The following is a 17,034-nucleotide window of genomic DNA, read 5'->3' as shown; positions in this document are numbered from 1 at the left end:
GTTACATCCCAGTCACTGAACAACATGTTAAGAGTTCCCTACAATTTTCTACATAAGGAATTCCAGCACATTATTCAGAAACTAATTCAAAAACTAAACGTTCCTGACACTCTGGCTTTTACTTAGTTTTAATTCCACCGCTCTCTGATGTTGTGGGCAATCAAGGATTGCAAAATACCTCCCAAATGCCCAGAACGTGACCGGTTTCATATTTTTACTCTTGTTGCTCAAACTATGTGGATTTCTGGCAAATCTTTAGGTGTGCAGTCAGTAAATAATTAAAGACATTTTAGTTTCAAACTTTATATATCAAAAATGCATTCTAAAGCAGAACATTTTTTTTCTAAAATTACTGCAGAAAAATAATAAGATCTAGAAGCTACTACAGAGGACCAACGATCTCAGAGCCCAGAATACGTGACGTAATTCCTTCCACCTTCAATTTGTCAGAATGAACAAGTAACTTAACCAGACATTGCTCCCTGGTAGCCAGTAAAAACAGTCAGTTTGTTCTGTGGGTTTGTCCAGTCAACAAACAGGTAAAAAAGAAAAACAGTTTAAAATCGGTTCCTGAATTTGGGGCCTTTGCATCTTCCCTCCACACCCAAAAAAAAAATAAAAATTTTTTGGCTTTATCCCAGATTCTTGCCTTAAGTGGTTGAGAGACAGTCAGGAAATTCACATTAGAGTTTCCGTTACTCTGAGCTATGCAGCCAGCAATGGCGGTCTCACTCGTGTGTAAATCTGGTCTCTGAGGATTACTGTCACTCAGACAGAATTTCTCATTTCGTTTCGATCAGAGAATGCAGCAACGTCACTGATGTCTCTCTTTATCCTTTCTTATGCTTTATTATCACATACTAAAGGTTTATACTATTTGTTCAGAAAATGCAGCAACACTGATGCCTTTTTTTTTTTTGTGTTCAGACATTTGATTTTCTGCTCTGAGGATTAGCAAGTGAATCAGTACTCAGGAGTTTCATAATTTTCTTTTCAGGAAATGCAGCAAACACCTCTTACTGTTTGTGTGTCTGTCATAAATGTTTCACTCTCTGCACACTGATAATTAGACTCAGTCAACAGTTTCAAGTCTTGTAGTACTTTTTGTTCAGAAAATGCAGCACCTGCATTAATGCAGCATTTTCTTTATGTTTCACATAAAATGTATGATGCTGTGGCACGTAACTAGAGATTTAGGTATTAATGAACTGATCTGAATACAAAGTATGTTATGCTAATTAGGTGCCAGTGATTTTAAAGGTCCTTTTCAGATTCTCTCATCTGATGACTGAGAGGTATGAACAGCATACTCTCTACAGAAGACTTTCTGATGGAAGGCAGGGATCATATTGAGGTGCTCATTTACAAGCTGGTGATCAGGATCAACTGAACATGTCACAAGGAGGTTTGCTGTGCATCTCCACAGCCTATAGCAAGCAGACCCCCTGGACACAACTATGTGGGAGATGTTAGGGTTAATCAAAAATCCCAAATGGCTGCCTCAATGACAGCCCCTCTAATGCTACTTTTTATGCAAGTGATGGAAACAAATGGGTCGGCTGACCAACAGCGAGTCTGATGATCAGCCAGCATCAGGGGCAAAAAAATTGAACGGGTTGGCACTGAAGAATTTTCATCATTCAAGGTTGCTACAGGAATTTATCGCACAGGTCCACAGGCTTTCAACATAAGAACACTTGGAAAGCAGACTTCTACATCAGTAAAAGAAATACACAACTGTAAAAGCAGCTTTTTTATACAGCTGTTCTCCAAAATCAACTTTCACAAACAGATTATGTCCTTGTCATGGGTTCTACTCCAAGAGAGGCTGTTGCAAGCAATGATCTAGCAGATTTCCAAATTCTATTTCTCTGCTAGAGTTACATACCCAGTCCTGTTGCCACTCACATAATAATGCTCCACTAACTTGTGAAGGCATGCCACTCTGATATGTACACTGCACAGTACAAATCTACATATACCAGGGTTTAACTTGTACTGTCAGAGCAAAAACACATTAACGCATGACAGATCTTGTGTTCACACACCAGACATTTAAGCACCTCTCTCTCTCACACACAAGGACACACACACACACACACACACACACACACACACACACACACACACACACACACACTACAAAGTTTGCATTTCCACTATTATAAATACTTAGAAATGCACACTAATTGCAGTCCAAACTTCTGCTTGGCATCATCCCACTCCAACCTTCCCTATTTATTTGCTCCCAATATCTTGGTTCCTTTATTTTCTCCAGTAAATTCTCTCACTCTCACATGCCTATTCACTATTCCAGTACATGGAGTCATCCATATTGGCAAAAATCTTCTTTCCCCACTCTCATGTTAGCGCAGTTCTTGTATTCATACAGAAATAGAAAGTATTCTAATATTCTGCATGGTTGCCACTATGCTCCTTAAAGATTTGCATCGAAAATTCTACTCTATTTCTCACCCCCCCCCCCATTCATCATTATTCCTTTCTACTTTGATCTATAATCTTCTGCCTGTGTTATAGACATATTTAAGCATTAACTGTGTCACTAAACTATCACTTAAAAAAAGGTAATCCTAATTACCTTGTTCTATCGGGAGAATCAACTTATCCCACTTAACTCGTTCACACTTATCTTCCCATATAAATTCATTCAAATCTTTATTATGGTCCACAGCTTCGTGGCTGAAAAAATTATGCCTGACCTATATATAAAACTAATGGAATTAGCAACATTTTCATTAGTTGTATATTACTATCCATAATAAAGAGTTCCATCTTCTCAATTTTTGAATCCTCTTGATTACTTCTTCCTTCAGTTATATCCTTAGCTGCCATAACAGAATCCTTTTAATCAATATGCCACAATACTTCACTGGTAAAGCTGAACTAAATTAATGCGAAGAGTGCACAGCTCACCATTTATAGCATGTTTCATCTTTATTTTCTATCCTGTAAAGTCCTGAAACTATATGAAATGTTCCACAACACCAAAGTATTTTTCTGGATTTATCAAGTACAAAACAATACCATCTGGAAAAAAGCCACTTTTTTCCTACTATACCCTACAGATGAGAGTTCCCCATTTTCTTTGCAAATGGCTCCAAATATAATGCTAATAACAAAGAAGAAAGAGAACACCTCTGTCTGGTTCCACTGCTCAAAAAACAGCTTGTTGCAGGGGGTTCCTCCCACCTTAATTCTTGCTTCCGGCACTTCATATATCCTCCTAATTAACCCTATTATTCTATCAGGAGAATGCAAATGTTACCACTGCACTACTCAAAAACCCAGACAACTCTACTGAAAAATCTCGCCATCAAGACCCACCAATAAATAGTGGAGTGCTCCAATATTCTGCTTCCATCCAGACCACCACTGTTCTTTTAATGCTGTCAAACTTTTTCTTCCCTCCACAAAAATCACACTGATGCACATTTCCATAAATATCTGGTTATTTTTATTGCTGAAGGCTCCCTAAATCTTGGAAACAGCTATTTCTAATTTATGATGCCCAAGTCATTTTGCTAAAAGTTTTCCTGCTCTGGCGCGGTTATCAAAAGATAGCAGTTTAACAGCAACCTTCCTAAACCCATGCCTATTATCCAAATACACCTTTGTTTTCCTTGTAACACACTGCAGTTGTTACCGTTCTTTTGTGTGATTCCTCTTATTCTGCAATACTTAACCCTGTAAATAATTCCCTTCATTTTTCCCCCATCTCTTTCTCTCTTATTTCTACCATGTTTTAAAACTCAGTTTTCATTTCATCCCATTCACTAGCTATCCTTCAAAATAAATTCTGTTATAATCGCTCTCACATAATTTCCACTACCTATTCCTTAAATTCCTATCTTTGTATTAGTCAAGTAGAAAAGTGCCAGTGTCTCATACTTAATTAGCCCACACAGTTATCTTAGCTTTCATTTGTACAGGATTTGAAATAGTAATTGAGAGTGCGTCAAAGTTTTCAATTAAATATAATTCCTATCAAGTCTATCCCACTTTTTGTACCTTGGGAAAGATGTAAATTCTGTCTAAGGTCCTACTACTAAATTAATATCTTCCATACTAAATACTCTCATTCATTTATTTTTTCTGAGATGTGCACTTCTGCTTTCAACTTTATCCGGTTAGGGGTCACCACAATCCACCTACAGCACTTCTGCTTTCAACTTTATCCGGTTAGGGGTCACCACAATCCACCTACAGCATATGCCCGAGATACGGGAAGAAACTGCAGAACCCGGGGAAAACTCATGCGACCGCAGGAAGGGCATGCAGACTCCACACAGAAGGCACTCCAGCAGAGAATCGAGCCAGAGAACCTCTTGCTGTGAGGCGACAACACCAATCGCTCCACCAATGCAGCCGCCCCTTCAGAGATCTGCACTCTTATTATAGTGTCCCCCTCTAGGTCCACAGACACACCCTTACTACTGCGAATCAGGTTCTAGTCCTCATCCATAAATAGTATTCCCTGTTGAAAAAGTGTTTTACTATCCCAAAATTATTCTCCTCTAAACTCTTTCCCTATTTATCCTCTTCCAACAATAACCAATTACTCCCACAAATCTACTATTATCTTTTTTCCCCTCTTCTATCACTATTACAGTCTCTCCAGCAAATCAGTACTATTCTTTTTTTTCTTTCATCCTGCATACTCTGTAGAATGTCCGCCTGGAAATCTCTTTTTTTTTTTTAAATCAAAATTCACATGCTCATTGCTAACCAAAATGTGTCACTGATATTATTGCTCCCTACCCTTCTTAAAATAAGCAGATAGTCTGCTGTTTGTCTATACCTGTAAAGCATTTGCATTTCATAATAATATGGGCAGAGTAGCCATTATTATAGAAAGCTGTTAACGCCAATCTTTTCTACATAAGAGTTCTTCTGAATGTGTGTTTCTAACTTTTAGCTTACTAATTTCTCAGGCAGATCACTGAACTTAGTTGCTAGGTTGAAATTTCAAAAGGCCCCAAATCCTTTTTTTTTTTCCTTGAGCACTACAAAACCTTATATAAAAGCCATGTCCTCTTTAGTCTGATGAGGCCCCTTGGATAGTTCTGATAGCTCTTTGCAGTAACAGGTCTTGACCCCTGAAGCTTGATCACAGGTTCCCAATGAGGTGGGGCACTAGGTAGAAGAATGAACTACAGGATAAGAAGAGAAAGAGAGAAATGAATAGCCTCTGGATATAATGTTATGTCCATCTATCATGTTTTATGGCCTATGACACCCTCACCAAAGAACCATCAAAAGGAGCATTCACAAATTGGACTTTGAAGTTCTCAGTAAGCTAAGAAATGGAGCCGGGTGTGATGGCAAATTGTTAAACTGGTGCCTGCCACCTTTGCAGAATCTTCTACATTGTTATGGAGTAAGACTGATGGGCTGGCAAACTACAAAACTGGGCACTGACAGGTAGAAAAGAAGTTGAGATTTGGTGTCCGAATATAATAAGTCCTACAGAATCTTGTCTACTTGGTCTAGTAAATCTCACTAGAATATTTCCATATAAACAAGACAGTTCAGCATCTTCAAAGTGAAGGTGAAAGATGAGAAGGTCTGCTTCCCCAAACATACGCAAGGGTCCAAGACTCCTCCTTTTGGGAGGGGGAGGGGTGAAGAGTCTTGGGCAGAGGCTCAGGAATATTCTTAAATGCAGCTGGAGCCATAGGAGTCCACTCCAGGATTCTGTGACCAGCTAGAATAGTCTTTGGGGGGCATGAGAGAGTTTCACTAAAGACAAACTTCACCATCATCCCGCACTCTACAAATGTGAAGCCCTGAAATCCCAAAAGCTACCCACTACCTATATGTGCCAGATTCATGAAGGACACTGGAAAGGCTCTACAAAAGACACCTGCATTATGGGCTCCAGGAACTGCCACAATGCCAGTGCTAAACCCGGGGCCTGCATGGTTGAGGAGTAGAGATCAGTGGATGGTAGCCCATACAAAAAAAAAAAAAAAAACAAAACACTGGTCTCTAAGTTAAGCCCAAAGGGACTGGCCTGACACACGAAACTGAAAGGAGCTGACAACATCAGATTATTTCAGTCAAGGTTAACAGCCCTGATGTTGAGTGCCAATAGACCAAATTTAGGGACAGAATACTTGCTCCCAAGATGAAGAAAGCTGAGGCATCATCCCTCACCACCACCTTATTGGATAGACCTTTGAGACCAACAGTAAGACCCTCACTATCAATGGATCTGTAGACAGAGACCGATGAGACCATAGGCACTGACCTCAAAAAGAGCCATTAGTGTCAATGCCAAATTTGATAGCTTGACAGACAGCTTAGCTGGAAATTGATTTCAAGCTAAGCCCAGACAGGAAGGGTCTTGGAGGTGAAGTCTACAAAGGAAAGTACCATGGAGTCTGTGTTGATAGCAGGAAAGGACACTGGACACCAATATTGCTGCAGCTGAAAAAAATATATCATCACATTTTCTTAAAGTCTTGCTACAACAACCACCAGCTATGGTGTTCAATGCATGCAGCCGATGAAGTTCTGAGGATGTGGAGCTCCAGTTCCAAAAACTGCAGGATCTAAACTGTTCAGAAGGAAGGGGGCCGGGGGCAGCTTTCCCGGAGGCCCTATCAAAAACAAGCCTAGCAGAAAAAAGATGAGAAGGTTATAACACAGCTATGTGCCTTTGCAGCAGCAGGCTCAGCCAACTTAGCTGTTTTGATAAAGGTACTGACATCTTTGTCTACAAGATAAGTGGATTGTTTCACAACTTCAAATTCAACTGATTTAGCCCTTTAAGCAGAAATATGCACTTCTTTGCCTGATGGTACCTTCCTATTAAGGGGAGTGGATCTGGAAGTAGGTGACAGTCTTGGGATCAATGGCATGAGGTATCTCTAAGCTTTTCCAATACTAACCAATGTTTGTGTGCTTTAATGGTATTCATTTTGAAGGAAGCACATATACTCCCACTCCTCCAAAATATGTTTGCCTAAACACTTTAAACATTTGGAGTGCCTATCCTGGTGGAAGTTTTGTATCATAGGAACAGATTTAAATGAAGGAAACCCCTTACCCATATCCATGCCAGAAACCAAAGCAAACAAGAGCTATATCAATCACACAATTTCACACACATTTCGGCAACGGCAAAAAAAACTAACCACAGTCACCAAGAGCAAACAGTTAAGGGAAACAAACTGGCAACAACAAATGAAGGGAACAAATTTCCAAATTAGTAGTGGTACAACTAGAAAACAACAATGGAAATAAAAGAACCGACCTAGATGGAGCAAAGAACTCCGAAAATAAATAGTAATATTTACAACAAACAGAAGCAGCTGAACAGATCTGGGGAAGGGGAACTTCAGCACTAGGGGCTATGGATAAGGGGGAGAGTTTTATGGGCTAAGCTAACTATTTGGCAAGCTTTGTCCTACTGATGACATAGCTGAAACTTCCAATGTCAGACCAAGAAGTCATAATGTAAGGTAGAAAAGCAGACAGCTCACAGAAAGAGTGATGAAATACTAACTGCAGTAATGAATACATAGCAGGCTCAAACTGCATGACAAAAGAATGTAAGAGATAAGCACAAGGCTACCCTTACAAAGAAAGCCAGGGACAGATAATGTGTTACTCAAGGATTTCACTTTATCCATCCACTAAAGAAAAAAGTGGACTTTGCAGTCAGTTCCTATCTGCAGTCAAAATGCGTTTCTAATCATAAAGCTACCAGATTAAACACCATGCTGCATATACAATTTATAGATAGTAACTCACAGTGAGGAATGTCCTTATCTGGGTACAAGTTTTTGTACACATCCATAGCGAAGTCCACCATGTTGGTGTCGCTAAGGAGGTCCAGTTTTCCTTGCAGAAGTTCTTTCTCATTGTAAATCTGTGAGGGAAAAAACACTGTTAAAATTACTCTGGCAAAACAATGAAATAAAACATTACAACTTCAGTATTTTCAGATTTTTCAAGCTCATCATTGTAAATTCTATAATTTAATAATTTCAAAACAACCTATGATCAAACAGCAACTGACTTTCACAACACAAAAATTCCAATAACTTTTCAATAACTGAAGAGTGGAGAAGGCACAGTCAAAGCCAACACCATTATGCAGTCTGCAGAAAACCCAGAATACATTTAGAAAAAAACAACCATCCATTATACAACCTCCCAAGGAAAATTTCAAGAGTTTGTGTTAAACTTGCTGCTTGGGACAAAGCCATAGGAGAACAGGAGAGGGAGGCAACAATGTTCTACCTATTCTTCAAAATTAATAAAAGTAAAACAGCCATGCTGTCAGCCTGACAACATGAAAACTAGGAGATCCCTGCAAGATGAGCGAGTGAGGGGACAGCTGAAATGGGGAACACAAAATGGAGTTACCACAAAAATCTGTAAAGCACGAGTCCAAAAATCTGTTTGTGCTACTAAGGAGCCACCAAAATCAAAAAGGAAATGGGAGGAAAACATAAACAAGACCCTTATACTGCGACTACAGTAAAGGTGCTCTGTGTCATTTTCCCAAGAGGACGACACTAGAATCATTTGTGGCATCTGGTTCTGGTGAGCGAAGCACGCAGGTAAAAAATGCAGCAATCCGACTTTTGAGAAATTTGCTTGCCTGCAGGAACAGACTCGGACATTCCGGAGGCATCAGCATATACCAGCAGAGCTACTCAGCTAATGTTGCCTTACTCCTGGATGTGAACTCACTCACTTTCTCTCTCTGCATCCTGCCACAGCTTTGGAATATGGAATCTGAAATGCAGACTCCTGGTGGCCTATACCAGACTGGACAACTATCAGTAACCTACCTGGAGTCCAATCTTTTGAGCAGCAACACTGGTCATAATCAAATCTGAAGGAAAACCACCTCATCTCAGAGGAGGAGAAAAGAGAAAGAGAACATAAATGACTGTTACTGGACAAAAAAACTCCACATTAATAGGGGTCTTTCCAGCATGGAGGTGGGGTTTATCATGATAACAGTAGTATGTCAAACTGCAGATTAATTTTACCATAACAGTAGATGTCCTTCCCTTCAATGTTGCAGTATTCACTCCCTCTGCTCCCTGGTCCATTTCTCTTCTGGATGTACTGATCATCTCTCTACTCCTTGGACTGGCGCTCCTACTGGGGCTCTCAGTTCTGAGGGTGGTAGGTCCGGATGTCACCTTCATGCCCTATGCTACATAAGGAGCATATGTATGATGTACATCGTATAAAGGCTTTGGTATACTGCCTAGATGCCTGGCCACCCTTGGCAGGGAGATCCCTATTGTATTTAGTACTGCAACAGAAGGGCATCACTGGTTTACACCACACTGCAAAGACTTCTTACCACACTTCTCCATATTTATATTCTCTGTTTAACTCAAAATACAATGCCAGACATATGGAAAACTGTTCTTGTTAAAACTCCTCCTCAAACAGCCTCAGCAAGAAAATGCCACCTACTTCCACCTTATCCATTCTACCCATACTTGGGAATATACTTGAAATAATAAGCTACAACCAACTGTCCACTTACATCCAACAGTAACACCTCTTCACTATTAAACAGCAAGGAATCAGAATTGGCTAGAGCACAATGCCAGCAGTTTGGTCACTTACATAAGAGACCTTTCTCTACATGGATAAAGGAAACCTTTCATGAGCACCCTTCATTACCTTTACCGAAGCTTCACTTCCTGCTACTTCATTCGCTTCAAGAAATTGGGGTTAGCTCCAACATTGTCACCAGATTCCAACATTTCTTAAATTGGTATTTCAGAGTTTACAGGCTCATCCCTTATCAAAGGAGAGTCCCAGGTATCCATAAATCCCCACTGTGGTTTTCAATAGTTATTAAAACTATTCTCCGTTCTCCTTAACCTTCCCATCATTCTTTACAGAGATGATATGGTTTTATTCTTCAGTCCAGTCCCTCACAATAAACTAGTCAAACCCAGCTTCAGTCAGACTTCCACTTCATTAATTCTTGGCTAAACAGCCATAAACTATTCCCAAACCCCTCAAAAGCAAAACGTATGACATTTTGAATGTTACAAAAGCTGAAAAAATCCTATAAATCTTAACATTCCAGATCTCAGTGGTTTCCCAAATAGAAACGGTCACACCCTTTAAATACTTAACTTCCAAAGCCACACTAAAAACACCAGGAAAAAGATCAATTCTCTTTTATGATGGCCCTGCAAAATATTTCCCTCTCTCTCCAGATCAGCTAGAGCTGCAAAAAGGCAAATGAGTCCTCCTTTCTCAACTTGGGAAAGGAGCTGCCAATCACTGCCACAGCCCCTAAAAATACTCTCTACTCTACAGTCCCTTGAAAATAAAATCTGCAGATTCATTTCCAGCCCTCCTTGGAAATCCAATGCACCACCCTCTGAAAAGCCAAATGGCTACCAGTCTCCTACAGAGTTGACGAACTCCTAGGGTTTTCTTCTCTTCAAACTACTTCATCCAAGGCCTTCACACCTCTTGCAGCCAAACTCCATAATAAAAAACACCCCGTACAAATTCTGCAACCTCTCCCAATTAACTCCATCACTCCAGACACTCCAAATTGCACTGTTCCAATTAATCCTTCTCCATTCTTACACCCAAATGCTGGCAATCTCTTACCCCTCAACTGCAAGAAGTCTCTTCTTTCCCCACATTCAGAGCTTAACTCAGAAAATACCTCTATCAAAAATCTGACTGCAAATGCTTTTCCACTGGACACATCACCTATCCCCCTCCTAACCTGTATCATTACTATTTTGACCTTCTGTTCTCACCTGCTGCTTCCCTCTCATTTTTACTACTAAAATTGATTCACATTTGTTTTACTACTTTGTTAATATTTACATATGGATTATCAATATTCTGTGATTACCGTGTGAATTTGTTCTGTTTCAGTTTTTGTGAACTTCTTCACCCAAGCTGTGATCACAATAGACCATTTGCAGGCAATGTACTAGCCCATTAAACTAACCAAATACATAAATACACATATAAAGTGAGGGATTGTTGCCCTCCATTTTCTGTTTAGTCAACAAATGCCCCAAGAAACAAAAATATCACACAGTTAAAGGGGAAAACAGTATTTACAGCTGAGAGAAAGAACAAAAATGTACAACCTGTTCACAGATCCATCCCCTTCATAAATCCCCCTTCAGGGAGACCTGAACAGGTCATATTTGGAGTGTGTATAGGTTCATAGGTTCATACTAGGCTATCTGCCCTAGGGCATTTATAAGCCTAGCCAGAGTGCGTTTGGCTTTCGCCACCCATTTTAAATTAATTTTGCTATACCCTTTTTCGAGGTTAGTATACTGTGCCTCTGTCTAACAGTGACACAGAAGTGACACCCGGGGTAAACCTACGATCCCCCATCCAATCAAGATTCCTCTTGAAGAGAGTCAATGAGGGACTCTGCATAACCTGGACTGGGATTTTATTCCAGAGTGAAGGGAGCCTCTGGGTTATGAATCTGTCCCTCCAGCATGTCCTATTTATTTCAGTGCTGAGGTTCAAGTCTCTCAAGCGCGTAGCTCGATGGAATTTGGATTTTCTGAGGTGCAGCATGTCCATTAATTCCGGGTTGGGCATGGCTTTATACGTCAGGCACAGATCGCCTCTGAGCAGGCGGTATGCCATTGAGTAGAGCTGGAGTTTCTTTAACCGGGCAGCATATGGCATCTGTTTGAGCCCTTTGATCCTCTTGGCGAGGTACCTTTGGGGTCTTTCCAGTTGCTGCAGGTGTCTGGTAAGGTACATCCCAAAAGAGGCATTGTACTCAATTATGGGCCTGATGAGGGATGAGTAAAGAGGCATGATGACCTCCCCTGATCTAGATGTGAATCTCTTCATGATTAGGTGGGCTATATAAAATGTTTTTCTAACCACTTTGGCCACGTGGTTGTCAAATGAGAGAGTGCCATCAACTTGGGTCCCCAGGTCCCTAATTACTTCTTCTCTACTTAATGGATTACCACCTATGTGGTAATTTGTGGGCACTTTGTTTTTGCCAAAGGGGATGACTACACACTTTTTGGCGTTTAGCTTGAGGCCATGGCTCTGGCACCAGTTGTCTGTTTCTATGAGGCCCTTTTGGAGGATGCTTGTGTCGGCTGGAGAGTCGATTATAGTGCCCAGTTTGCAGTCATCTGCAAACTTGGTCAGCCACAGTCCTTACGTGTTGGCCTGTACCTCCGAGAAATATATACCGAACAGGAGAGGTCCCAGGACTGAGCCTTGTGGGACGCCACTTGTAACTGGTTTGGAGTCTGACATGGCTCCAGCAATTCTAACCATGTGGGTTCTGTCCTTGAGCCAGTTTGCAACCCATCTAGTGACATAGGGGTTTATATTTAAGCTGGTGAGCTTATCTATAATGCCCGAGTGGGGTATTGTATCGAAGGCTTTTGCGAGGTCCAGGTAGGCTGTGTGGACCACCTTCCCCTCGTCAATGGCCTTGGTGACTGTTTCAAAGAAATCGACCAGGTTTAAGAGGCAGGATCTGCCCTTAAAGCCGAACTGGGTAGGATCCAGTGTCTGTAGGTCCCCAATATCTTTTTTATGAGGTCCATGATGATCCTTTCCATAGCTTTGCAGACCAAGCTAGTCAGGCTTATGGGGCGATAGTTTCCAGGATCCGTTGAGGCACCACCTTTGTGGAGAGGGACCACTGTTGCTGTACGCCACTCTTTGGGTACATATCCTGTGGTAAGGCTGAGATTGAACAGTAGTTTTATGTTTGGGTTTAGCTCTTCTTGGAGTTCATGTAGGACGCAGCCCGGGAAACCGTCTGGTCCCATTGATGCTGTTTTTTTTTGCTTTGGAGAGGGCGGCTCTTACCTGAGCATCTGAGATGTCAGGGGGGCAGCACTCTGCTGGGATAGATATTTGCCCTTTTGTTGGGGGGGGGGGGAGAAGTTTGCGCTGAACCTGTCAGCTAGGATGCTGGCAATGTCGGTGGGTTCGGTGTATTTTTTATCATTTTTTACTAATTCTGAGCACATCTGGGAATTCCCACCCAGGTTCCTAACATAACTAAAGAAAGCCTTGTGATTATCCTTAGTGTCCTGTGCATGACACACGTAACACTTGACAGGATGCAGGCTCAGCCTAAACAAGCTCACTTCCAATACTGGTTACTAAACAAATGACTTATTTCCACACCTCTTAGAGAGCCTTGCATCAATACTTTGCATTCTTATACATCCTTGTTGTGTATCACTCTTCAACCTACATTCAGATGTTCCATCAGCCTCTCTGGATAAAGAAAAGGTTTCCGCTCACTGAGCCAATGCCCTACCCCCTACCCTGTTCTTAAATGAGGACCCTGTACTTATAGGAATCCTTTTCTAAAAACAGCACTCTCTTGGACCTTGATTCTTTTGTGCCATTGAAAACTGGCATTACCTCCACATTCCTTAATGGCATACATATGCAGCTCTTCTGGTCTCAATTAATAAGGCTTCTGCTGCATCTCTTCACTTGCCCTCCTCCAAACAGCATCCATCCAAGGTCCTTGGGAAGACAGGCCTAGGAATACACCCAAAACTTCATGAAGCACATCTCCATCCATCAACACAGAACACAGTCTCATCCCCCCACACAAATGATGCCTCGTATGGTTCACTCCCACTAAAAACTCCCTGACCATCTACTAAGCATCACTGCATCCACCAAGCACAAGCTTCAATCTTTGCTAGGACACTCACCACAGAATGAAATACAGTAAATCAAGTACCTGGGGGAGGGGGGTGACAGATCTTGGAATACTAGTTTAACTGCATATACAGGAAGCAGAAATAATCCACCTTTTCTCAAAAAATTAATTTTAAGAGAGATGGAGTAGAATGCTGAGCCAAAATCAGGAGAAACCGAAATATGTCTTGCAAAGCACTGGTATTAGGGTGCAATGGGATACTAGAAAGGCAATGATTAGATGAAGAACAATTTCACATAATTAATGCATTGCATAATTGAATGACATGGGCTTCCTCTGAAAAAGGGCTAACCTCAGCACATTTATTCATTTATATAAAATGCTTCTTAATATAAAGCATTTCAACAGATAAAGATTTAAAGAAAGTTGAAAATAAACTATTAAAATGTACACTTCTATGAGATTAAAACAAAAAATACTTCAGTAAACAACGTTTCAATAATGTACTACAAAGAAAATTGAAGAGACAAGGGACAAACAGCCTGTGGAGGAAAAAAACAGCTGTAAAGCTCAGAGAGACTTACAGTACAGTGCTAGGCTTGGAAATGTAAGGGGAGGAAAGAGAGGCAAACACCGGATGAAGCAAAACTTTGTCACAAAATTGACAGCAACGAGGAGGTTAAGGTTTGTTGTTTACAAAGATTTTACGGAATGAGAAAGTGTAGAAAAAAAGAACAAAAATAAAACAGCAATAGCTTACTTCACTCTTAAAAGCAGTAAAGAAAATAGTGGCAAATGACAAATGCTGGACTTGACACTTGCTCTAGACTAAACAAAAAACTCATGTCACAGCAGAATAAGAAGGATATTAAAGGAAATGTCAAAGTAACGTGTTTAGTGTACAAAAATACAAAACTTGCTACGATACTAAATCTACAGAAGATAATCAACCAGGTACATAAATACTGCTAAATGTACAAAATCATAATATACACTTATAAGACTAACCATAAGAAATTTGTGCTCAAATATAAAAGGTTTCAAATAAAATAAATGAATGCAGTGGCCATGGAAAGCACTTTCAACTGCTTTTGTATTCTTGAGACACTGGCAATGTAGACACACTAGAATAAATCGCTTCTCAAAACACATAATATAGAGACTTTAACCCACAAGACCAAGAGGGCATAGCATATATATTCCTCCCTAAATGAGACAAACTAAGATAGAAGCACATTTACAAGAAATACGGTTGTACAAGTAACTTATTGTAACAGCATATATTTAAGTAGGAAATACCTGCTGCAGTGCAGTCCCTCACTTACGAGAATTTACACAGATTTATATCCACTCTGTCAAACTTCCACAGCATTCATGGGCACCCCCTGCAAAGTCTTGCTCATCCATCTCAGATACCAGTCTGATATATGAAGACTCCATTATTCAGGACCACCACCAATGGAAATAGTCCCAAAGTGTGCCCTTGCTAAGAATGCTTCTGGCCCCCAGTTCTCAATTCACACTTCTTCATGTAGTTCTACAATAGTAATGACAGGGCTCACATAACATAAAAAAATGAAACCAAAAAGTTAAGAGTACAAGATGTGAGATCCCCCACCCAAATATATACTGAGACTGGGTATTACAGCCCTGGCTAGTGGTGACAGATTAGGAACTGGCAAGAAACCCTTCCAAGGGTTAGCCAGCTATAGACCCTCCTCCATGACTCAAGGCACCCACTCCTCCTACCTGGATCTTCTTGACTCCATCAAGGTACCCCCTAACACCCTGATCCTTGATGACTTCAACTACCCCACCACAGACTGAACTATTCCTGGACTAATGCACTCACCCAACAATTCCTTGACTTCATCAATTTCAACACACACTACCCTGCTCGTCTCATCCCCCCACAAGGGGAGATGACATTTTGGACTTGATTCTCACCAACATGGGCAACCGCTGCACCACACCCATAGTATGTTCTTTCCTGGTGAAATCAGATAGTCGGTCTGTCTCATTTGAAGTTTCTATCCTACCCAAGCCGCTCCAGCCATAAACAGGCTAAAAAGATTCTCAAAAGCTGACTACAACCTCCTAAGGGAGGGTATCCATAGCTTCACCACCACTCCCCTCAAAAGGTGCAGACAACTATGCTGAACAGTATGCCAATACAGTATACAATCACCTGTACAACTGCATGGACTCAGCCATGCCAAACAATATTAAAACCTGCTCCCCTCAAGGAAACACAAACCTGTCTGGTGGACATCTTCTATCAACAGGCTTTACAACAAAAAGAAGAAACTGTTGTCCAAGGGTAAAAAGGAACAAATTCCAAATTGGAAAAACACCCTCCCTGGAAACTATTGCCCCACTGGCTTGACAAGTCTGATCTGTAAAGCCACAAAGCGTATTATTACATCAACTGGAATACTATTAACTCTGAAGCTCCATCCCATACAATCAACCTGTACAACTTCTCCCAACTAATACAATCTACAACCAGACCAAATAAAGATGGTACCTCTGGTACCATCATTGACTGGATCCTAACAACCCACCCAAACCTTATCACCAATGCCGGAACATTACCTGATCCTCTCAGCGATCACCTACCAGCCTTCGCCGACAGTCTCCCATCTCCACTGCATAAACACCACCACTACATCCAAACCCGCAACCTCTCCTCTTTCAACCCTCTAACTTTCTCTGAATGCTTAAAGCATACTGACTGGTCCCCTCTAAAAACCCTTCCTCTAGATGATGCATTTTTCCTACTTTAACCACTCATTCCTAACCCTTCTCAATCAGCAAGCCCCCCCTTGAACCAAGCGCATCAAAACCAATCCCTGCCCATGGTTATCAAGATTCTACACTAGCCTTGCATCAAAGGGACAAAAAATGGAAACAATGTCAAAAACAAAAACCCTAACACCCTCCTGGAGTATAAGCAACTACGAAACTTTGCAAAAAAAAAAAAAAAACTAATAAAGACTGCAAAGCCCACTACTCCAAAGTCCAGTCCTTGCACTCAACAAATACTCAAATTTTCTGGGACTCCATCTCATCCATGCTGCATCCTGGCAACAAAGAAAACCCCTGCCTAGACCCCAACCTTGAAACAGCCAGCCAATTCATCTCATTCTTCATAGACTGCATAGCTAAACTATCAGCCTCCTTCCCTCCCCCTCCCCCTCCTCCACCACCACCACCACCACCCCCTCCTGCCCCAACAACCATCATCAGCCTTCCTCCACATCCTTCTGCCTCAAGCTCATCCCCACAAGCACTATAAAAAGACTTCTCCTCAAACTCAAACCCTGTCGCAATTCACCAGACAACCTTCCACCCACCTTCCT

At 41.1% G+C, this 17,034-nt stretch overlaps 1 protein-coding gene across 1 annotated transcript in view; it reads right to left on the bottom strand.

The window, feature by feature from the left end:
* Positions 1-17,034, bottom strand: part of EIF3E (eukaryotic translation initiation factor 3 subunit E) — a gene marked incomplete in the record, with an annotated part of 1,040,336 nt that overhangs the window by 986,493 nt on the left and 36,809 nt on the right. Inside the window, 1 exon segment of the mRNA XM_044065734.1 lies at positions 7,780-7,897. Coding sequence (XP_043921669.1) covers positions 7,780-7,897 — 118 coding nt within the window.

This window comes from Protopterus annectens, chromosome 3.part0 (genome assembly GCF_019279795.1).
Source record: "Protopterus annectens isolate FY-2018-M chromosome 3.part0, PAN1.0, whole genome shotgun sequence".
NCBI classification, from domain to species: Eukaryota; Metazoa; Chordata; order Ceratodontiformes; family Protopteridae; genus Protopterus; species Protopterus annectens.
Note: the sequence above shows the minus strand (reverse complement) of the source record. Positions and strands in the feature narration are given on the sequence as shown.